Here is a 24967-nt window from a genome sequence, read left to right on the forward strand (position 1 = left end):
GACCGTATGACGTGATACTAAAGGTACGTTATTTTGAATTACCTATTACTCTGAAAATGGAATTACTTGTTAAAAACGCTCTCCTATAAGAGCTAACTTCACAAAATGTTTTAATGGTTTGAATGATTTATTAAAGGCAGATAATGTTAAAGAACAGAGCATTAGATCTAACTTTGCTAATTTACGTAGAATTGATTGTCAGCTAACTGAAATAGATCAGGAAATAAGCTCTTTATTATTAGAAGATACAGACGATAAAAAGTATCAGAACGAGTACGCGATAATAGAAGAATATAATGAAAATTTCGTAAAAGCGGAAGTAAACGTAGAAATATATTTAAATAGAATTTCTAAAACCAAAAGTTCTGTTGATACTTCTCCCGTTCAAAAACGAAAGTTAAAGTTACCAGAGATCAAAATTTTGAAATTTGACGGGGAAATCAAAGATTGGCTTGCCTTTTGGAGCCAATTCAAAAGAATACATGACGATGAAAGTGTTGTGAAAGAAGATAAATTTCAATATTTAATTCAATGCATGAATGAAGGCTCTAGAGCTCGCGATATTGTCGATAGTTACCTACCGACATATGAAAATTATGATAAAGCTATTGCATATTTAAAATCAAGATCCGGAAGGGAGGAATTACTAATTGAATTTTATATACGCGAACTCTTAAATCTTGTTGTAAAAAATGTTACCGAAGATAAAAGAAAGTTAGACACGTCGAAATTATATGATAAATTAGAATCACATCTAAGAGCCTTGGAGTCCATAGGCTTAACATCCGATACGTATTCAGCTATACTTTTCCCTCTTGTAGAATCGTGTATTCCGGAAGACATTTTTAGAGTTTGGTTAAGAAACCCTATAGTTAACACCAGATTTGATTGTTCTGAAGAAAAGGGTTATGGGAAGAAATTAAAAAAATTTATTATTGTTCCTGAAAGCTGAAGTTGAAGGGGAAGAACGTATTCGTTTAGTAAAGGGATTTGTTAGTAAGGAACACAAATTTCAAAAGGAAAAAATACATCGTTCTGTTCCTAGTAATCCACCGACGGCAGCCGATTTGTTTGCGGGAACAACAGAGAATAAAAGAAAAAATGTTTGTATATTTTGTGATAAATAGCATGAAAGTACAGATTGCTTTTCGGCATGTAAACTCAAAAAAAAAAAAAAAAAAAAAAAAAAAAAAAAAAAAAAAAAAAAACATGAAATTTAAAAAAAAAACAAAAAGGCTGTTTTGGCTGTTTAAAAATTGGACATCGTTCTAAATTTTGCAAGTCCAACATCAAATGTGTCCTTTGAAGTAAAAAACATTCGATTTGATGTGCCCAGATCTCCCTGGAAATAAGATGAAAGATGACGTACAGGAACTTGAGAAGACGTTGTCGTCTGATGTTAGTTCGTCTAACTTATGCACTTCTGATGAAATATTGCTTCAAACATTACAAGTGAAACTGAACACTAAAGGGAAAGAGCTACAAGTACGTGTACTTATTGACAATGGCTCACAACATTCTTACATTCTTAAAGAAACAGCTAAGAAACTAGGTTTGAAGCTTACAGAAAAGAGAATCTTAATTCACTCTCTATTTGGGGGAATTACAACTGAGAAAAGGGAGCATTATGTTTATTACGTTAACCTGATATCTTTGAAAGGGGACTTCTCCTGAAACATAAAGGTTCTGGATCAGCAGATTATTTGTGGCAACATTCCTCGGTTGAGAAGAGACCTTTATAAAGAAAAGTTAAGAGAAAGTAAAATTTGGCTCACTGACTATGGAGAAGGTTGTCCTGATATTGATCTGTTAATAGGTGCAGATTATTGTGGTAATATATTTACAGGAAGAATATGTGTACATAGAAATCAAATTTGATTGCATGTGAAACTTATTTAGGATGGATTATCATGGGAAACATATCCGAAGAAAGGTTTGACGAAACTTCATCCCACTTAGTGACATCTTTGCTGATTAAAAATTATTCTGTGGCTGATTTGTGGAAATTAGATACTATAGGTATAAAGGATCCTACTGAAACAAGAACTAAAGAAGAAACGGAACAGTCCATTCTTCAGCATTTTCGAAAAACCGTTCAGAGAGATGAAAATGGTCGTTACATCGTCAAACTACCTTGGTTAGAGACGTACGAGACGTTAAGTGAAAACAAAGATATAGCTGAAAAAAGATGCATAACTACTACTCAGAAACTTCTTAAAGAAGGAAAATACGATGACTATGAAGCTGTATTTAAGGAATGGTTACACGAAACTATCATCGAAGAAGTACCAGATAGTGAATTGGAAAATCCTTGTCATTATTTGCCTTATAGAGGTATTTTTAAAGGAAATTCTACAACGAAGGTACGCCCTGTGCTTGATGCTTCGTGTAGAAGTAAGAACTCACTTTCACTCAACGACTGTCTAGAAACAGGACCAAATCTTATCGAAAAAATTCCTCCTTTTCTTATGAGATTTCATCAGAAAGAAATTGGTGTAGTTTCGGATATAAAAAAGGCCTTTTTACAGATAGCTGTGGCCAAAGAAGACCAAGATTTTCTTAGATTCATATGGTGGGAAGATTATAAGGAAAGAAAACAAAAATTTTATCGTCACCGACGAGTAGTGTTTGGACTTACGAGCAGCCCTTTCTTACTAGCTGCCGTTCTAGATTACCATTTGAAACAAAATGAAAGCCATTTTTCTGAAACTGTAGAAAAGCTGAGGAATGCATGCTATGTGGATAACTACATAACTTAGGTAACTAGTCAAGATGAACTTAAAAAATTCATTTTTGAAGCAAAACAGATTCTGGCTACGGGTTGTTTCGATTTAAGAGGTTGGGAACATTCCAGTCTAACAGGTGAAGAATGTCAAAAAAAAAAAAAAAAAAAAAAAAAAAAAAAAAAAAAACTTGTCCTTGTTTTTGGATTATTATGGGATAAAACTAAAGATGTTCTTTTTTGTGATCTTGAAAAAAATGATTTCAAGCAAAAACCCATTACTAGAAGATATATGCTTTCGACAGTTCACAGCATCTTCGACCCTATAGAAATTCTGTGTCCAGTCGCGATTCGTTTGAAATTGTTAATACAGAATAGCTGGAACCTGAAGATTGGTTGGGATGAAACCTGTCCAGAAGATATTCGCCTGGAGTTCAATAAATGGCTTGAAGATTTACATCTGTTAACAGAGATCAAAATTCCAAGATATGTCCAAAGCAATGTCCAGGAAGAAAAATTGAGTTTTCATACTTTTTGTGATGCGAGCAAGTCCGCCTATAGCGCAATCGTATTTCTACGAAGCGAATGTGAGAAAGGGGTAAAAGTTCATTTGATTTAAGCTAAAAGTAGAGTGGCTCCTTTAACAAAGATAACGATGCCTCGATTAGAATTGTTAGCATGTTTGATCGGAGCTCGTCTCACTGCAACAGTGAAAGAAGCGAAGGATTTAAAGGGTATATCAAGTACCTGTTGGACTGAATCCTCTACCGTTATGTTCTTGATCAAGCGTGAAGATAACTGGGGAACATTTGTACATAATCGAGTGAAGGAGATAAGAAATTTAACATTAAAGGAACAATGGAAGCATATTCCAGGAAGCGACAATCTGGCTGATCTCCCATCCAGAGGATGTTCCGCTGGAGTTCTGCTCAGATCTAAATGGTGGGAGGGTCCACCGTGGCTTAAACAGCCTGAAGAAAATTGGCTTAAACAGCCTGAGGAAAATTGGCCCGTCTCTGAAATTAAATTAAATATGGAAGACGTTTCTAAAGAAAGAAAAAAGGGAATAACTGCCTTAGCTACCTCAGTTGCTCCTAACGAAAAATGGTACTTGCATCGTTTTTCTAAATATTCGAGAATCATTCGGCTGATAACTTGGATTCTTCGATTCGTTCATAATTCTAGTAATTCCGATCACAAACTGAAGGAAGAATTATCTATTCAGGAAACTGAAGCAGCTGAGAAAAGGCTTTTCTTAATTGTTCAGAAAGAATCTTCCAAAACGAATCTACAAAATCAAAGTTGAAAACTCTTTGCATTTTCACTGATAAAGAAGGCTTAATGAGACTGAAGACAAAAAATCCTTCGAATACATGATACAGATTATTTCGTTTGTCCTATACTTTTACCTTCTGATCATCAAATTGTAGAAAAATTAATTTTCGAAAGACATACAGTACTTCCACACGCTGGAGTTCAAATTGTTTTGATGGATATTCGTCAACGGTTTTTACCTAAACAAAACCAATTTAACATTCCTGCTTGTAAAGAAATTAACTTTAAACCTCCTGATAAGATAATTAAAACTAGATGTGGTAAAACTATTGTAAAACCTTCGCGTTTTAATTAGTTTTTTTTCCTCTTATGATTATACTAAGCATTGTTTAGTCTCGTTATTAAGTATATTGTATTTTGATTTATGTTGCGCCCACCATAAATCAAAAAGTGGGAGGAGATGTCGCGAGCAACTCAACGATTGTATAAATGCAATTTCTTTAAAGGTTAAATTTTTACGGTTTGGCAACATTGTATCGTTTTTTATGTTTTAGGAAATAAAGTAAAAATGCACCATGACTTTGCATTAAGGTGGATTGCCTGTTTTATAGTGAATTAATTAAGGTGGATTGCCTGTTTTACGGTGAATTAATTAGGTGGATTGCCCGTATTACTCAATTATAATTTCTCTTTACGTTTCTTTTAATGGAGTAGCGACTGAATGAACAAAATTCAGGTAGAGTCTCGTAACACAGTACTTGAAGTAGCGTACATTACTAAACAATATATACTTATTTGTTTTAGCATTTTATTAACTATAGTACATTTTATAATACCATTTATAATTTTAAATTTACTATGTATTAAAAATGTAATTTTTCTTCTTTCATTTATTGCTTAAATCTTAACATATAGTTCTAATTTTTCTATTGCTCTTCGGCTTCAGAGAAGAACTTTCACCTTTCTATGACCATTCAAGTTTGACCTTTAAATATAAATTATAACTGAATTTTTATTATGGACTGCTTTAATATGAAATACTTTATCGAGATGAGCTTAAAATTATACTGATTTCCCGAAACGTTAATATATTTTTTTAAACAGTTTATTCATATGTATTCCCCTCATTTTATTTTAAATATGCGCATAGGTAATAAATTAAAATATTAATTTTGTAACATAAGATGTGGTTTCTGATGATAAATTAAATATGGTATTATGTTCCAGGAAATATAAAATTACTTCTGAATTTTACTAAAGTTTTGATTGCAGTAATGTGATTCTGATTAAAGAAATTTTCAGATTTTAATTATGCTCAGTTTGAGAAGAGGGAACTTGAATATGTTTTACAGGCCTTCTATTTTTAATTTCTCTTACACGTAATTAAAATAGGGCAGGATTTGGAAAAAAATTGGTTTTGCTGAAATTTTCTGATGAATGAATTCCATCGAAATTAATATGATTACAGTCGTAACAAATTATCTCCAAATAATCAGACTAGAAATAGAAATTCATATGCAAATTTGACTTTTCCTTTGCAGCTAAGACCACTTATGATGAAATTTGGTACATCGAGCTATACACTTTGTTTTAGTTTTGCAGTAAATCTACAAATTTAACTAATGTATGTATAAAAATAGTACATTGTACATATCTAAGTATTCCTAGATTTAATGTTTTCTTGGAAGTGTAAGGCTCTCTAACTAGAATTAACCTAAAGAAGCACAGTGTAATGTTACACAGACTTTTTGTTTGATCTCTCCTTGTGAGATACGATGGAAGAGATAACTTATAAAATTAAGAATCGTTTACTTAACGATAATAATTAGCAAGAATTAGGTGACCTAAATTGAAATTTAAAAATATCAAATTGAAATTCTCTTAAAGATACGTGGTTTTATGTTTAACTAATCATTATAGAATGGGCATTTATCAGTTTGGAATGGCAGTGGGACCGGTCGAGGCTTTATACTGGTTTGTACAAATTTTTTTACAAAGCAGGAAGATGGATCAGCGCTAACAGTTACAAACAAGGAAGCAGTTTTTCGTAAAGCAGGAAGATGGATCAGCGCTAACAGTTACAAACAAGGAAGCAGTTTTTCGTGCAACAGTTTATGAGCCGCAGTTTACTTCTGCTAACTTTAAAACTCTTTTGTGCATGATTTATCTTACATAATATTTTTGTCTTCTGGAATATATCGGATGAGAATCAAAAGAAAGAGAGTTGCGCTGTCTGACAGTTTATGTGATTTTCCTCCGGTTTCGAAAAGTACGAGCACATTTCTCTCAAAATATTATCATTCATGTGACGTTTTGTGACTACCAGCTGTTTAAAATAACTTACCTAAGTATTAAACACTGAAAGAAAGATACCTGCCTCCCACTCACTATGGAAACAATTGCAGATAGTATATTTTCGTTTAACTATGAATCCTAAAGCTGTCAAACTATGGTGTTTTCCTAAATATGGGTAAATTTGTTAGTGATGAAAAAGGAAAAGGAGATTTGAATGTTGCTAGTACTGAATGTCTCGTTGTGTAGTAAAGACTTTGTAAAGTTCTTTACAAATTCATTCTTCCAAAGGCAGATAAGCTTGCTAGTACTTTCATGTTAGCTACCTCCCGTTTTATTCATTCTAAACTGGAACCAATATTTTACGTAATCGCCTCGGATATAATTTTAAAATACAAAATATATTACTTATTTTACGGGAACCAGCTCTTAAATATTATGATTAGGCGCAAAGGCACACAGTTGAGAAATAAAAGAGATAAGTATAATTTACATAAGTAAGATAAATAAAATATAAAATAGAAATTGAAATAAACGTGAATACAAAGATAATAAAATAAGTTAAGAAATCATAATAATTCAAAATACTGAGTAACAGTGCATAATAACAGTAAATATTCTTTTTTAATTCATTAATAACTTCCTCATTTCTGGTTAATATTTCCCAAATAAAAACTGAAATAAACGATATGACAATAGACATTTAAAAAAATGTAAGCATAGCAATTTCTTAAGTTTTGAAACTAAAAAATAAGAAAAGGAAACAAAATGAAAATAAATAACACCAGATTAAAAATAGAAATAATTTATCATTTTTAAGGTCCAACTAACTCATTTCAGGGCGACAGAAGTTTTAAAAATTAATCCAAGAGGGAAGGCCTTTCTCTGAGATACGATAACAAAATTGTTTCGGCGTCTATGATTTTTCCCCCAACCAACAAGGAGTTTTTATTAATCTTGAAAAGATATTTATGAAAAGTTTTCCCTCCAGGGAACATAAATATCGTGTTACTTATTTGAAAGATAAGTTAAAATAAATTTAAAAACTACATACTTTATGAAAAAAAAAAAAAAAAAAAAAAAAAAAAAAAAAAAAAAACACGTAATAGTGATGCTATTTTAAGGCCGTATCTCTCGAAAAAAATGTCTTTGCTTTTGAAGAGAATATTTTCTTTCAAAACGAGTTCTCAATTTTCAGGGATTGATGAAAAGAACTGTTAATTAAAGCCGCGTGAAAAATATATATTAAAAATAGTAGAAGAGTTGTTATTTCAGAAGGCAAATAATTTCTAAAAGATATAACTCTTCAACGGGAAGGAGAAAACTATTTGAGGAAAAGCATTTCTTGTGAAACATTTCTCAAAACAGCAGTGATAAAACTTTCTTATTATTTGAAGCAATAATATTCTATTAGTTTAGACCACAATATTAAATAAAAGGTAAGAAAAACACATAATTTAAGTTCATGAGTATAATTATAAATGAATTGTATGTTTTAAAAGAATTGCTTTTGACATATTATACGAATTATGCTCATATGCATGATTTAGTTTCGCAAATGTATATATTTTGTATTGTTTTGTGATATGATGCGCCTAAATCGACAAGGCATTCAAACATCAATTGTAGTAGAATGAGATAAGTGCTCCTAAGCATAGATCAGATGTGAGAGTATGACTGTTTTCTTCAACGCCATCCTAATTTGGTCAGAGACATGTCAGATAATTACAATTAATTTTCAGTTATCCCAAAGATCAAAGGCATCAGCCGCACGAAAAGATATTTATATCTTTAAATTTTAAAATTTGAAAATTTCAAATGAAACAGCGTAGAAATAAAAATGAGAATGGCGAGGGAAATTCATGCTTAACCTAAGCTAGTACATAATATATTGTTACTGATTTAAATTTAGTTAGCTATCTTTAGTAGAAATGTAATTAAAATTGCTTTATTTCTCCGTGAAATGCAGCGCGTGACGAGTTTTAAGAGAAATCTACGCCGAAAAAGTAAAAATACAGGAGCACGCGCATTTAATAAATAGATATCTCGTAATTTATATTTAAACGGAGTAAATGTAATTGACTATTGTGTCTGCTGTGGCTGTAATTCTACTCTTTTGCATTCCAGAAATCTCGAGAAAACGGATATTACCAGAACATTCTCGTACCCGGTTAAAAAGCTTTAAAAAGCCGGAAAGAAACATCTCAGTTTAGTTGTTTACATAGTTGTTGTTGTTAACTGTAGGGAATTCGCGGTGAGATCGGATTAGCTTCCTCTGCGCTTTAGATTGCGTTCTATAACGTTTTTAGTAGCTTAAAATATACCTATGTGTCACAAGAGCCATGGAGGAACAGTTAAGATAGATCATGGCAGCCGTTGCTGTATTTAAAGGAGATGAAAGGTGGCCAGGAATCCGTTAAAGGAGAGATGAGACCCGTTCATGAAAAATGAAAAAATCCGTTAAAGAGGAGATGAAATCTGGCCAGGAATCCGTTAAAGTAGATATGTTAGCCGTTCAAACAAAGAGGGAAAAATCCGTTAAATAGGAGATGAAAATTTGCCAGCAATCCGTTAAAGCAGAAATGAGAGCCATTCAAGCAAAGATGCAAAAATCCGTTAAAGTGAAGATGATAGCTGGCCAGGAATACTTTAAAAGAGTTATGAAAGCTGTTCAGGCAAAGATGGAAATATTAATTAAAATGGAGATGAAAGCCGCTCAAGAAAAGATTGAAGGAGGTCAAGAGGAAATTAAAAAAAAGAAATTACCTGTATAATAGAACACAAATTTGAGGCTATGGAAGGCAAAATAGAAAGTTGAAAAAATGAAAATAAAGGTGGAGAAATTTAAGAAAGAGATTCTTCTGTGAAAGAACAAACAGAAGAGAGAGATTCTGTGGAGCAAATTGAAGAAAACGTTTCTGTCGTCCAAGGACATATCATACAACATATTGAAGACAGGGTTTCTGCAGTTGCCAAAAAAGTTGATAATTTAAAGAAATTCGTAGCGACGGCAGGGAGCAATTCGGATAGTATTAAATTTTTACCGATGCCTATTCGTCCCTGTCTGAAGCTATTTGCATATGATGGGAAGACCTCTTGGCAAGTGTATAAGACACAGTTTTCTATAGTGGCAGAAGCGAATGGATGGAATTTCCAAGCTGAGGCCTGTCATCTCGCCGCTTTTCCGAGAGCAGACGCTGCGGATATTCTTCAAACCCTTCCAGAAAACTAGAGACTAGACTTAGAAGCCCTATCCGGGGCGTTGGAGCTGCGCTTTGGCGAGAAATGGTTGAAAGACTACAGTAGGCTTACAAATTACTGACCATATCACGGAGCGGAGTTTGAACGATAGTGAAAAACCCCGTTTTAAAGCGCTCATGATTTCTACAGCGAGTGGCAACAGTAATGGACTATCAATCAATGGGCATATCGATAGAGTTCCTTGTAATATGATCATTGACACAGGAGCAAATGCTACCATCATTCGAAAACATTTCGCTCAACAATTTAAGGAAAAATTCATTTGAACACCATTCTGTGTTACCCTCCAGACTACGTCTGGTGATAAAATCGACATAGATGGGAAGTTAAAAGTAAACATCACGTTTGGAAGTGCCGCCTTCTATCTCACGGCATTATGTGGTAAATATTACAGATCCTTTTATACTCGGATTGGACTTTCTAAGGAAATGCAATTTTCCCTTGGACTTTAAAAATAACGAACTGCATTCAGCCTCTGAGGACATTACCATCCATCATCAGAAAGGATTCCCATTTGGAAACGCTGACGCCTTGTCTAGAAAATCTTGCACAGAAAGCTGCCGATATTGTTCCAGGGTCGAAGCGAAATACAAGCTGCTGAGTCCGGTCGCACGACTAATTATATAACATCAACATCGGCTGATCGAGACCTCTGGAGTGACAAAGAAGCCAGGAAAGACCAGCTGGAAGAGAGCGACATTAAACCCATAATTGAATTAATGGGGCTTCAAACAGAAAACCTACCTGGCAGGACATTTCGATCTATAGTCCTATTCAAATCAGATGATGGAAAGGTCTTCCGATGGCAGCTGATACTTCCAAGATCGCGGATTCTGGATGTCCTTAAAGAAATACAAAGCAGTCCTACAGGAGGCTACTTCGGAATAATGAAGACCTTGTAGGGAGTTCGGGAGCGCTTACAAATACAGATTTTTAAATTCTAAGAGAAACTCCCCATTGTAATTTAAAAATTACGCGAAAATGCTTTATATATCAAATTTTAAATTCAAGTTTGTTTTTTATAACTTTTCTTTACTGCCATAAATTAAATTTTTCCCTTATATGACTGAAAAATACGACTGAGAATTTTACACAGTGTACATTTTTATATCTTTATAACAACCATTTTGTATATTTCATTTAATGGACAACGAAATCAAGATACATTTGTGCCAAAAGAAGCTCACGATATAGTCATTCTCAAGAATATGGACAACATTGAACTTTTATTAGCACTTTAAATATCTTCAATGATCAAAATCTTTAAATATCAACACCCAAAACACAAAAATACAGATTTCTGCCATGAAAATTTTGGGGAAGTAGCTATTTGCCAACTGAATGATTCAATTTTCAGTTTGACATTCTAACTAAAATGATGCGAATCGATTTAACATCAAATTGAAAGACTGTAAAGTTCGAATGCTACTTGATGCAATTTCGATGCAAAATCGGTTGTCTGGCAGATGTACTCATAGTTGAATATCTAGAAATCTTGTAAGGTTGCTGAACATTTCGAAGAGACAGTTCAATTAAAATTTCTCCGAGACATTTGCTCTAAAATAATGCATTTTAATACTGCTCCATTCAGACGTTGATAGCTCTAAAATAGATGCTAATTTTGAGTAGCAAAACTCAATTCAAAGCTTTTTTAACAAAAAGGAGAAATTCCAAGCTAGAAGGCTTTAGAAAAATGTAAATTAAAGGAAAGGTAATTTTGCCTTCACTCTTTTTGAAATAAGTGTATATATCAGATATATTCATTAGTTAATAACTATTTCAAGCCACTGTAGCTCACAAATTGCATCAGCACTTCTTTATAATGGCCAGACACTTGCTTTTGAAAAATATTTCTGGAATGGCGAAATCGATCGGACGTTTAACGATTTCATCATCAAGAGTGTTGCCAAAGTTGCAGCATAACAGGTGACGAATATTATAGCCGCAAAGACGGAAGGAAAGATTAAATTTAGGTTAGGTTATTGAAATATGACAAAGTGCATGAGGGTTACCAGCCTAAGGGGAGGAATGCCACCGTAGAAGACTTTCTAAGAAAACAAAATTCGTATCAACGTTTTACAAGAGGAAAATCATGTAAATCAACCATGCCGCCAGTCCGCTTGCCTGAGTTAAAACCGGCTCGAACTGCTAGTATTTATAGATTTGAATGACTTGGCAAATGGTGGATCGAAGAGAAGAAAATAGAACATGTATTACCTACACATTTAACACCGAGTAGGCGAAAACACAATTTCGGTCTAGCACTCCCAAGTCTAGCACTCTATTCAATTTCGGTCTAGCACTGTCCAAGGCAACTTTGGCTTCTTTTTTAAGATAGGTAGAATTGAAAGATGATTATGTGTATAAAGCATCTGCCTTATTTTTCATGTTTCGAGAGATGAAATTTAGGGAAAATCCATGGATATCCGAGGATGTTAGTTTTGTATTTCCACGCAGTCCGATAGACATTTATATCTTTTTCACTTGTCCAAAATCCGCATTTCTTTCGTTTTGCAAGTTCTAGCTCTACAGCTCTGATTCGAAACTTAATGTCAGCTCAGAACATTTTGATTATTTAATTCAAACTACGTTAGCCAACAAGATAAAAACAATTCATATTACGATAGTCGATTTTCCGTATTCCCATGAAATGCAGCCGTCTTGGAATTATAGCAGAAAAGCCAGCTGCCATAGCTTTATGGTCGAACTCTTGAGAATGTATAGGTGATTCTAGGTATACAGTATCGTTGCGGTACAGGTTCATTTGAAACATTTTCGAGCCGAAAATCCTCTTGAGAGAGTGCTAGTAGGTAATAAAGCTTAGGACAGCCTTTGATGCGTCCTACGGGAGTTCTCCATCTAAATTAAGGGCTAAAAACTCTGTGTGGGGCTTAACAGCCGACATGCTAAAACTTTAGGTGACTTCCATCGATGCAAAAGAACAATGACATTTTCAAACAAAGTGAATTTAAAACTTTTCGTAAAATGAAATTTTGCCCAAATACCCGTCTTTCGTTTGTATCTCAATTATGTGTCAATAAGGTTAAACTAAGTCCACGAATTGTATTGTGTCAAGAGGGAAGGATTCCGAATATCATTTACACAGGCCTATTGCACCTTTTAGGTGGCCGTTTGCCAAACTGCTTCTTAATTTGAGAAAATCTGAAGAGGACAGAATCGAGATTCTCTCAGTCCTCTTCTCATGTCATCAACCTCTCAAGAAGACTTTAACTTCGACAATATTTTAAGTTAACAATGTTTCTCTCCGAGCCAAAGACATTATACACCTTGTTCGGTGTCTGAAAGAGTATTGCTTGGTAGCATTGTTTTACGCCAAGCAGAGTTTGGATTTAGTGTAACCCTAAAGTTATTTCGTTTTTGCTTTATTAGTATGAATGATTTCTGACTTGATGTAAGAGCATATGGTTGCTCGCTCTTAGCTAAGTTACATAGGTAACTAACTATAAGCACATGCGTGTGCTAGTATTCAATAATGTTGTTTTTGTTAAAATAAAATTGTTACTGTTAATATTACAGTCCACTTACTGAAGTTAAGTATCATTAAATAAGTTCGAGCTATCTTCGGAAAGAACAGTTTGGTCCGTCGAGCCGGAGAAGAAAATGGCTACTAATATTGTTTCATTGAATCGCCAACGCGGCGTAGTGAAAACGAAACTCGGAGCTTTGATAAAATTCCTTGATGAGTATAAAATGGAGGAGAATAAACTCAACCATGATGTTATTATGAAGACTAAATTGGATTCTTTGTTGGAATTAAAATCTCGGGTTAAACAACTCGTAGTGGAATATACCAATTTGCCAGAGGAAATTGACTTGAAAGATAATCTAAGCATTACACAAGAATTGGAAGAAAGCATCGAAGAGTTCGAAGTAAGATTTCGAATTTTTCTTTCTAATTGTGAAACAAATAATACAGATAAATTTGAAACCAAAACTGTTTCTAAATCAAATTTTAAACTGCCTGATTTACCTCTTCCTCAATTTTATGGTAAATATGAAGATTTTAAAAATTTTAAAGTGCAATTTATGTCTATGATTGGTAATAATAATAATTTAAATGATACTGAGAAACTGTTTTATTTGAAAGCATCACTTAAAGGTGAAGCAAAAATGTTAGAATCATGTCAGGATACATTTGAGTCGCTATTTTCTACACTTGAAAGCAGATATGAAAACAAAAGAGCAGTCAGTAGTTGATGCCTTTATCAATAATTTGTTTAAATTTGAAAAAATAAATGACTCACCTTCTCAGTTGAGATCACTGGTAGATAATGTTAAAAGATGTTTGAGATCTTTAAGTGTATTAGAATTTGATAGAAATAATTTATCTGATGTTTTGATATTAAATATTTTATTGCATAAATTAGATAGAGAATCTAGAAAAGCATTTGAACTAAACGTAAAATCAAATGAAATTCCCAAACTTGATGAATTTTTAGAATTTCTCGAAGAAAGAATTCGCATTCTTGAAGAAATAAACAAAGTTAGTTTTCCTAAGCATAGCTATGCTACTAAAGTATCATATCAATTAAGTCGCTCTAGAAATTCAAAATCCTTGGTAACTAAAACAAACCCTTTTCGAAAGTGTATTATGTGTAAAGAACCACACCCAATTTATCATTGTTCGAAATTTAAGAGTATTTCTGTTTCTGAGCGGTATGATTTTGTTAAAGAATATAAATTATGCATTAAATGCCTTTCTCCATCACACGTATTATCGCAGTGTAAGGCTAAATTTAGCTGTTATTTCTGTAAGAAAGACACACATCATTCGCTGTTACATAAAATTGACGAAAAACAAAATGAATCATCGAAAGAAAATGAATTAACCTTGAACCTTTCGTCAGTGAATGGGAAATAGGACTGCCCCTCACCCCCCCTACAACTTTGATGGCAGCTGCAAATAAATCTAAATTTGTGTTAATAAATACAGCAATTGTTTATCTTCGCGATGTTTACGATGAACGAATTCCTTTTAGAGCCGTGCTTGATTCAGCTTCGACTTGTAATTTTTGTACTGTAGGTGTTATGAACTCATTAGGAATAAAAAAAGAACGACCATTTATTCCAGTTAGAGGAATAGGCAACACTACTTTGAATGTTAAATCGCAAATAAAGACGCGTTTATCGAACTTAGAAAAGGAAAATGAATGGGAAATAGAGTTATTAGTTGTTCCCAAAATAACTGACATGACACCATCGAAATCTATTGATATTTCGAAATTAAATATTCCGAAAGGAATAAAGTTAGCTGATGATGAATTTTTCAAGGCAAAAAAGGTAGATTTATTATTAGGTGCGGAATTATTTTTTGAATTTTTAAAAACAGATAAAATACGTTTAGAAGATAATGAGTTACTTCTTCAAAACAGCTGCTTCGGCTTTTTAGTTTCTGGAAGCATTAGAATTCCAAATGTAAAAAATTATGACTTAAATTATTGTTTTTTGTCAACAGAGATTAATTCGTTAAATAACTTAGTAAAGTCATTCTGGGAAGTTGAAGAAGTAAATGAAACTAAATCTACAGTTAATTCTGAATTAAATTATTGCAACAAACTTTTTAAAAACTCATTTTACCGGCATGCGGATGGAAGATATGTGGTTAAAATGACGTTCAAGCCAGATATTGGTGAAAACATACAATTAGGGGATTCAAAGGAAATCGCTGAAAAAAGACTGAATCAGTTGTGGAAACGTTTTTCGAGTGATTCTGTAATGAAAGAACTTTATGTTTCATTTTTAAGGGAATATGAATCATTAAATCATATGGAGAGGATGGAAGACTATTCTGAAACTGAAGGGGGATATTTTCTTCCTCATCATGGCGTGCTGAAACCTGATAGTAAAACAACAAAGTTACGCGTTGTGTTCGACGCGAGTGCCAAAACTACTAACGGTTGTTCATTGAACGACATATTATGTAAAGGTGGAATGATTCAAGAGGAACTTTTTTCCATCATGATACGGTTTAGAAAGCATATTTATGCATTTACTGCCGATATTGAGAAGATGTTTCGACAAATTGAAATATTGCCATCGTAGACCAAATATCAGAAAATACTTTGGAAGGAAGATGAAGATAAGCCTATAGAAATATACAGACTCAAAACGGTAACTTATGGCACAGCATGCGCTCCATATTTTGCACAAAGGACTCTTCAACAGTTAGCGAAGGATGAAGAAAATGATTTTCCTGTAGCATCGAAAGTGGTCTTGGAAGATTTCTATGTAGACGACTGTCTTACTGGATCTTCAAATTTGAAGGAATGCATTCAGCTCCAGAAAGATTTGACAGAATTGCTCCAAAGAGGAGGAATGAAGCTACACAAGTGGTGTACTAGTTTTGATTCTCAGAAGTCTGATTTACAGAATTTTTCATTTGATCGTAATAGTAATACAACTGTGAAGACGTAAGGTATGTTGTGGAATAATAAGAAGGATACATTGCAATATAAAGTTACTGTTAATGAAAAGCCTGATGTTACGAAGAGAGATGTTTTATCTCAAATAGCGAGATTATATGATCCTTTAGGCCTACTCGGTCCTATTATTAGCAAGGCAAAGATATTCATGCAAGCACTTTGGTTGCTTAAGCTAGACTGGGCGGAACAGTTACCACCACATCTTGCCAATGAATGGAATGTGCTTATTAAAACTCTTCAGAGTATAGAAAATATACAAGTACCTCGTTGCATTTTAAAAGAGACCTTTTCAATGCTCATTTTACAGGGATTTGCGGATGCCTCCGAGAAGGCATTTGGGGCAGTGATATATCTTCAAAGCATTACAAGCCCTGGTGAATATTGTAGTAAACTTCTTTGTAGCAAATCTCGTGTAGCACCAATCAAGACTATGACTATTCCTAGATTAGAACTATCAGCATGTCTACTCCTGTCCAAACTTATGCAAAAGGTTTTAGAAGCTTTGAAACTCAAAATTGATGACGTTAAGCTCTGGTCAGATTCAAGCATTGCTTTAGCCTGGATCAATACATCACCGCATCTTTTGAAAACCTTTGTGAGTAATAGAGTCTCACAAATTCAACAACTTACTTCTAACTATCAGTGGGGACATATGTCTTCAGAAATGAACCCAGCCGACATCATTTCCAGAGGATCAGATGCTACAACTCTTGGATCTAACAAGCTGTGGTGGAAAGGTCCTGAGTTTTTAAACAAGGACAATTTTCAAGATAAAAATGGACTTAGTGATGAGCTTTATTCTTCAGAACTGAAACCAGTTACGACTTCCTTGTTGACTTTAAAAACTGATTCATTCTTTGATGACTCCCTAAAAATAACTAATGATTTCTTGAAACTAATACGAATTCTTAGTTTACTTTTCAGATTTATCTACAACTGTAGGAACACAAGTGAGAAACGAACAGGTAGTATTAGTATGGATGAAATGGAGCTGTCAAGGAATACACTCCTTAAATATATCCAAGGTAAGTATTTTGCAGAAGAAATTTCTTTGTTGCAGAAAGGTCTACAGATAACATCAAGGAGTAAGTTAAAATATTTTGATCCCTTCTTAGATGAAAAAGGTCTGTTAAGGGTAGGTGGTAGGATAAAGAATTCTAATTTAAGTTATAGTCAAAGACATCCCATTATTTTGCCTGCCAAGAATAAGTTAACTGAACTTATATTTATTTATTTTCATGAAAAGGATTTTCATAATGGTCCACAATCACTATTAAATTCTATTAGACAAATTTATTGGCCCATTAATGGCAGGAATATAGCTAGAAAGATAGTCCAAAGCTGCATAATTTGCTTTAAGGCAAAACCAATAATTTCTCAACAACTAATGGGAGAATTACCTAAAGAGAGAATTAATATTAACTTTACATTTAATTGTTGTGCTATTGATTACTGCGGCCCATTTTTGATAAAGTACAAAGGGCAACGCAAGGGTAACTATCATAAGATATATGTTTGTATTTTTGTTTGTATGGTGACAAAAGCAATTCATCTAGAGATTGTCAATGACTTAACCGCAGAAGCATTCATTGCTTGTCTGAAGAGGTTCTTTGCCCGACGAGGTAAACCAAAAAAAATATTTAGTGACAATGCAAAAAACTTTGTTAGTGCAAATACAGAAATAAAAAAAATTAATGAGTATTTTTCTAAAGCAGAATGGAACTTTAGCTAATTTTCTAGCCGAGGAAGGTATACAATGGAAGTTTATACCCCCAAGAGCACCAAAATTTAATGGTCTATCTGAAGCAGGAGTAAAATCCTTTAAATTTCATTTTAAACGAACAGTAGGAAATTCAGTATTAACCTACGAAGAATTTTTGACAGTAACAGTTCAAGTAGAGGGAATCTTAAATTCTCGCCCTCTTACACCGTTAACTTCTAATATTGATGATTTAAATGTTTTGACCCCTGGTCATTTCCTTATAGGTCGACCGATCAATTCAATAATTGAACCCAATTTAACAGAAGTAGATAATAACAGACTTAGTTTATGACAAAAAACTACAAAAATGGTACAAAATATATGGAAGAACTGGACTAATAATTACTTGAACACTTTGATTCAAAGAAATAAATGGATGATTGCTAAACAAAATATTAAAATAGGGGATATGGTAGTGATTAAGGAAGAAAATCTTCCTACCTGTAAATGGTTGTTAGGGAGAATTGTAGATGTGTTTTATGGGAAGGACAACCTTGTGCGAGTTGTCTCTGTCAAAACCAAAAATGGTATTTATAAACGAGCAGTTACTAAAATTGCTGTACTGCCAATTGAGAAATAATGTACGAATTTTTATGTTTATTTGAAGGTTTGAATTGTAATCCATAATATTTGTTCTTTTCACATTGTAATTACTTGTATTATAATTTGTGCATTAATTTACACTGTATCATTTTGTATTGTATGAACATTTATTATTTTTTTGAATTTTACTTATTGTATTGAAATTAATATTTCAACGCCGGGCGGGATGTTCGGTGTCTGAAAGAGTATTGCTTGGCAGCATTGTTTTACGCCAAGCAGAGTTTGGATTTAGTGTAACCCTAAAGTTATTTCGTTTTTGCTTTATTAGTATGAATGATTTCTGACTTGATGTAAGAGCATATGGTTGCTCGCTCTTAGCTAAGTTACATAGGTAACTATAAGCACATGCGTGTGCTAGTATTCAATAATGTTGTTTTTGTTAAAATAAAATTGTTATTGTTAATATTACAGTCCACTTACTGAAGTTAAGTATCATTAAATAAGTTCGAGCTATCTTCGGAAAGAACACACCTAGAAACATTAAATCTTCCTACGTAATTCGAAACTGAGTCCAAGTTTTGGCATCCAGCTTTCCTATCATCATGCCAAGAGATCGGCAAGTCTCACCGTTTCGATATTCAGTGGCGTTCCGTATCCAGTGGCATGTCTTCAAATTTTAACAGTGAATATGCTTCCTGATCCTTCATCATTTTTTGTGAAAACAAGTTACGTCTTTAGCATTAGATAAAACACCCACCTTGATTGTTGCTCATGCTGATGAGACAAATAAATTAGATGCTGAGGCCTACTATCGGAAAACAATACTAATATTCATGTGTTTCTTCATTCTTTCTTCTCCTTTAGCCAGAATAACAATAAAAAACTTTAAATTACACTAGTCAGCAAGAATTTGTAAAATGTATTAATGCTGATTTTTGTATACTTGTGTACATACTCATCAATTTTCAAGTAAAAAAAATTTCTTTGCCCCCTATTTATTTTTGCTTATATAATTTTTTTTCATATTTATTTTTATTACTGTTTGTCCTAATGCAATAAATGAAAAAAAACCTGGCGAGGAAGAGTTTTATAAAATATTTTGAAATCACCTGGAAAATGTCTATGAAAATCGTCACATCACTTCCATTTAACAATCAAAAGTGTTATATTCTGTTAGCTAGTGCCATTTTTCCGAATTCCAAAATTTAATATAACATGTTTATTATTATTAAGCTTTAACACTCTGTTACTGGGTTATTTTAACATAGAACATGTCCACTTTACATAATATAGTTCTTTAAATATTATTCCTAATTCTTCACATTCAGGTGCAGATATTATTATAACTTGCATTGTGTAACCTTTCTCTCTGTTACTGCCATCTGAGTTATTGTATGTAAAAGCTACAAAGATGTTTTTGTTTACCTGTACTCTAAACTGAAGCTATTAGCTATTTTCTGTTACTTTAAGGATAGGCATTTTAAGGTCATTTCCCGTCCTTATGGCTTGCCTCATAACCACGATAAGAAGTGCTGAGGTCACCTCTTTTCTTTTTCTGACATTTAATTGTGTGCAGTGATGAGGACACAGGTTACTTTCTTTATTAAGGGGCCATGTATCGTTATGATTTTGAAATGCCTATTTTAAAGTTACAGTGTATAAAAGGTTTTATACACTGTAACTACAATGAATTTTCCTGCATTATTTCTAATTTATATGCTAAAACTGAGATGTATTATTGAATAATGTTTTTATTAATCCAAATAATCTCTTGTATGGACAGGTACTCTTTAAACTTCGTGGTATTTTTAATGCCATTTCAGAGATCATCTACATAATCTAGATAGCATTAGAAAGCAGTTTATAGATTTAATGCGCCATTAATGTTGAAATTAAGCACTTCTGCATATCGATTGACTTGAAACACGCAACCTCTTGATTGGACAGCATGTCACTCATTTAATTCACCTTGATGGTGCCGACATAGTTATGAGAAGTGTATGATTGAATTAGCCACTTACCATGCCAAAGTCGTCTTCGTTATCAATGTGCTGGGCGATGAACATAGCGTTTTGAATTGACCGGAGAATTTGTCGGGGGTACAATCTTCTCTCCACGACGCCCGGACTAGAATCCAAATCTCTAATAATTATTCCTGGGTCTTCCGTATAGGATTTCTCTGAACGCAGATCCAACAGAGACGAAGATGATTCTCGAACCATTCTAGCAATTTTGGGATCCATTCCTTCCACTGAAAGTAGCAGACGTAAAAATTAGATCTTAGCAGCAAATCAAAATCTTATGATTAGATTTTGCTAATTCCACTACTCAAGAGTAATATATTATCAAAACAGAAATGACTTATTTTAAAATGAATATATTTCTAATCTGTATTGACATCTGAAGTTATTGTAGTAAACTTCTAATTACAATGCATTGATTGTAAAGTATCACTTGTAATTAATTCATTAAAATGCATGCTTATAATATTTAAGCCTACACGAAGTTAACATTTATTTTCATGTGGAACATAAGTATGAGTCAAGTCAATTCCCCTCGCCCCGAAAGTCCTACCAGAACTCGTCCCTTCTGCTTGACAGACAGCCCTCATTGTTTTGTTATATTTGTCAACAAACAAATAAGAAAACGTAGAATTGAAATTGTTTTAAATTTATTTATTGCTTTAAAATCGATTAAATTTTTAACTATTCAATTTTCATTTTTTTTATATTTTTCGTAACTAAAGCTTATATATTTAAAAGTATTCGTAAAATAAATGTTTTATATTTATTCACATCTATTTACATTAATAATACTGCACATAAAATTTATACATCACGTAATAATTTCCTTTTTTTTTTTTTTTTTTTTTTTTTTTTTTGCTATGGAAATAAGCATGATGGAAATTGTATTTAAAAAGTAAAGGTGTCTTTTTCATGACGGAAATTCCATTTCAGTATATTTTTTTGCTGACTCTTCGTAGATGTTTAATTGAATTAAGTAAAGTGGCTAGATAAAGTAAATTATTTGTAACAATAGAGATGTTTTCAGCATTGATAAAAAAAAAAAAAACAAAAAAAAACAGAAACATTAAAGTATTATAAAAAGAAAATAACCGGTAGTATAATTAAGAGCTCATCAGTGACTCATTAAAATAAACCAAGATCCTAAGAATGACATTCTTTCAAGTCAGAAGGCTTCCAGGCTTCAATTTCTTAGTTTTATTAAGAGAAAAATTATAAATATTTAATTTCTAATTATTTTAATATTTAAGAAGTATTCTTTTTGTTAAATATTAAAATAAATAAAATCTTAAATATTTATCCGTTTCCTAATATTAGTAATTTTACATGCATCAAAGGAAGTAGTTTTTTAAATCCATATTTAAAATATTTTATTATGATTAAAAACACCGTGCCCGCAAACTGCTTATCTACATTTAGTTTCGCAAATGTTGGTCGTAGCCACAAACTTTAATTACAAAAATGTTTGAAATGACGCAGAAATGAATGTTGCGGCATTTTTAAACTAGAAAAACACATTTTATAAGAATTACGAAACACAACTTTTTATTTAACTTAACGGATTACTATACTTATATTTAAATACATTTCATACTGGATGTGAAAAATAAAATACAAAAGTTTTATTGCCATACTACAGAAGTTGACAGAGGTATTTAATTTCAAAATATGGGATATTTGATGTCATTTCCAAGACTTCTGAGCTGGTTAATCAAAATAATTTGAAGTTTGTTTTTTTCCTTTAAATGCAATTCGTTGATATTCTTTTATAATTCACTAATATTTAGTCTATAATTTTATTACAAGTAGTACGCCGAAAGAATTTGCACACAAATAATTAATAAGTGTTCAAACGTTAAAAATATTTTACTAAAGTTCTTAAGAAGCTTCATTACTTTCGAATCAGTATCTAATAATCATATAAAAATTTCGGTAAACTTGAAATGCTTTAATTTTTGTCCAACTAATGGTACAAAGTGGCTTTGTGCCAATTCATATCGGTGTCTTTTCTATAACACGAATTTTATGATTCTGTGAATAAAACCTCTACTTTGAATACATATATGTATATGTATGTATATACAATGCGATATATATATATATACGAACACGAATCTGCAACTATAGCACGAGTTTTATAATTATGTGAATAAGATCTCTGCTTTGAAAATATATATAGGATATATATATATATTTACGCACATATTATATATATGTGTGTGTAAGATAAAAAAAATGCAAATCAAAATTATAATTTAAAATGCCTCTTAATTGCTCATTTTTAATTTGGGTACTTTGTCTCAAGTAATGCGTCATATCTGAAAACGTATTCCGCATTATGTCATCTTGAAACTTCTGCATTGCCTATAAGTTTCGGCCAATAAGATAAACGAAAATTTTACTATAAATACTGTTGCAATCCTACTACCCTCCCTCGATATTTATTTCCGTTCTTTAAGAGCTGACTGTCTATCGTATATAATGTAAATAGTGAACTTTTACTTGATTCTTCTTTTACTGTTTGTATCCTGTATGTCTTACTTTGTACAGTAGTTGGCAAGTTAGGAGTTTCGGACTCGCCACCACCACGTGACCAGTCTTCATGCGTTGATTTCAAAACATCGAAACAAAGGGCTTCTTCTTCATCACTTCTTCAATTCTACCTCGTATGGAGAACTCTCATCTTCGGACTTCATCATATGCCAGGCTCAGTGGGGATTCTCCGAGAATACTGGCAAGAGCAGGAACAAATCATCTTGCTGAATGCCAGGAAAAACACCAAAGTATCATTACCCTCCCTCTTTCTCTGCCTATGCTTGCAGGCTGAAGGACATCGCTTGCTTGGCTGCTTTTGTTAAAAATGTAATGCGCCATCATCAAAATTGTGGGATGCAGACTGGCCGCCATTGTGAAGTGCAACAAGTAATAAAGATATATCTGGAATATTAAGTGATTTTGTGATTTTTAACCTCCGTTGTGATAAATGCGTCATCATGCTATATATATTGTTCACACACACACACACATACATATATATATATATATATATATATATTCACATTGTTTAATACACACATTGCGCTAAATGCTTAACAATCTGCTTAGAAATGCTCGTCACTTAATTTATTATTAAATAATTTATTAATTTATTAAATTGGAAATGTTTTTAAAAACTGATATTTTAATTTTAGTTTTGTACAAATGCAAACATTTCGCTCTTCAATTTGTATACAGCCTCTGAATATTATAAGCAAATTTATAATGTAATATCTCGGCCAATTTTGTCTTATGATGATCAAAAGTTCGTGTTTTACTTTTTATAATATGTATAAAATTTTCCTAAATGGGGACCGGAGAACATATAATAAGTTAGATTTTGTAATTTTTAAAAATTGATATTTTTAAATATAAAAATGCGAAAATGTGAATATTTACATTACTTGAAACATTTTTTTTACAAATAAGTATATGTGTACGACCAGTGGTTGCAAAAATATAGGTCAGTAAAGATTTTTATGTGGAAACTGTGTATACATTATTAAAAATTATATGTTAATAAAGTTTATTTAAAACAAAAGAGGATTTTCGAGAACGGGGGAATTAAATATCTTTCTTAGAGCACTGTAGACTTAATATGCATCTAGACTCAACTTTCAGTTAATCCTTTTGAAATGGGCAAATAATTTCTTTTGCTTGTCAGTTTAACTCCCTTTTTAAGGAAGTAAGATTTTAAATATGCTATGGTTCTTGAAATTCTTCTAAATGGAAAGCACGTTTCGTACTAAACTAAATTGTTCTCATTGGAGAAAATACAGCGCAGCAAAAACTGATTTAATTAAACTAGCAATAATGTGATGTAAGATTTATAAGAAACGTTTATAACTTGAATTTCTAGTGGAAAATACGTATAAAACTTAAATGTTTTCTGTATGATTATTGCCGTCTCCAACAAACTGAAAAAGGAATTTAGAAGTTAATTCACTGTCTTCATTTTATTACGTAATTTATGTATCGTTTACTGAGTTACGTTAGTTGTAACCAGGAAATACCAAGGTGTCCGTACTAGCATTCAAGATCTGCTTATCAGACGGATAATAAGCATTTTAAATCATTTTTGATTGTGCATAAAAGAAAACCTTTTAAGTATATTACTAGATTCGGAAAACATATCTTACCAATATCTTGAAGTTAAGTTACTGCAATAGGTCTATTAAGACTGATGCTATGGAATCTTAAGGCCATATCAAATTTGCTAGTCATGAAAATGAATAGCCTTATATTTGATAGATTAAGTTATATAAATTTTCACTATGTAAAAGTGAATGAAGTGGTTGTATGAGGACTTGATAAAAATAATCCATATATTAAATAGAATTAAAAGAAACAACTCAGAACAGAATACTGACGTAACGATTTTCAATACCAAATTTGTGATATTTTGGATAGAGTTTGTTTAATAGATATTATAGGTACATGAGTAGTATGCTTCGGGTACTAGCCTCCGCTTTCGCCAAACATTATTATTATATGTAATCGCAGATGTATAGCTATTTCCTTCACTGAAATTTTCTTGCACTCAGACTGTTATCTAGTGCAAGAGAAAATACAAATTCAATTACGATTTTAAGAGCTTTTGCAACTAAGG

General features: G+C 32.5%; 1 protein-coding gene across 1 annotated transcript in view; it reads right to left on the minus strand.

Annotated features, from left to right (window-relative positions):
• LOC146997729 (acetylcholine receptor subunit alpha-like 1) overlaps positions 1-24967 on the minus strand; it is a 562185-nt gene that overhangs the window by 107519 nt on the left and 429699 nt on the right. Inside the window, exon 7 of the mRNA XM_085815630.1 lies at positions 20320-20549. Coding sequence (XP_085671756.1) covers positions 20320-20549 — 230 coding nt within the window. The remainder of the gene's footprint in view (positions 1-20319; positions 20550-24967) is intronic.

The sequence above is a fragment of the Stegodyphus dumicola genome, chromosome 4, assembly GCF_044657685.1.
Source record: "Stegodyphus dumicola isolate Sdum_Otavi_A_Nest chromosome 4, ASM4465768v1".
Taxonomy (NCBI): domain Eukaryota; kingdom Metazoa; phylum Arthropoda; class Arachnida; order Araneae; family Eresidae; genus Stegodyphus; species Stegodyphus dumicola.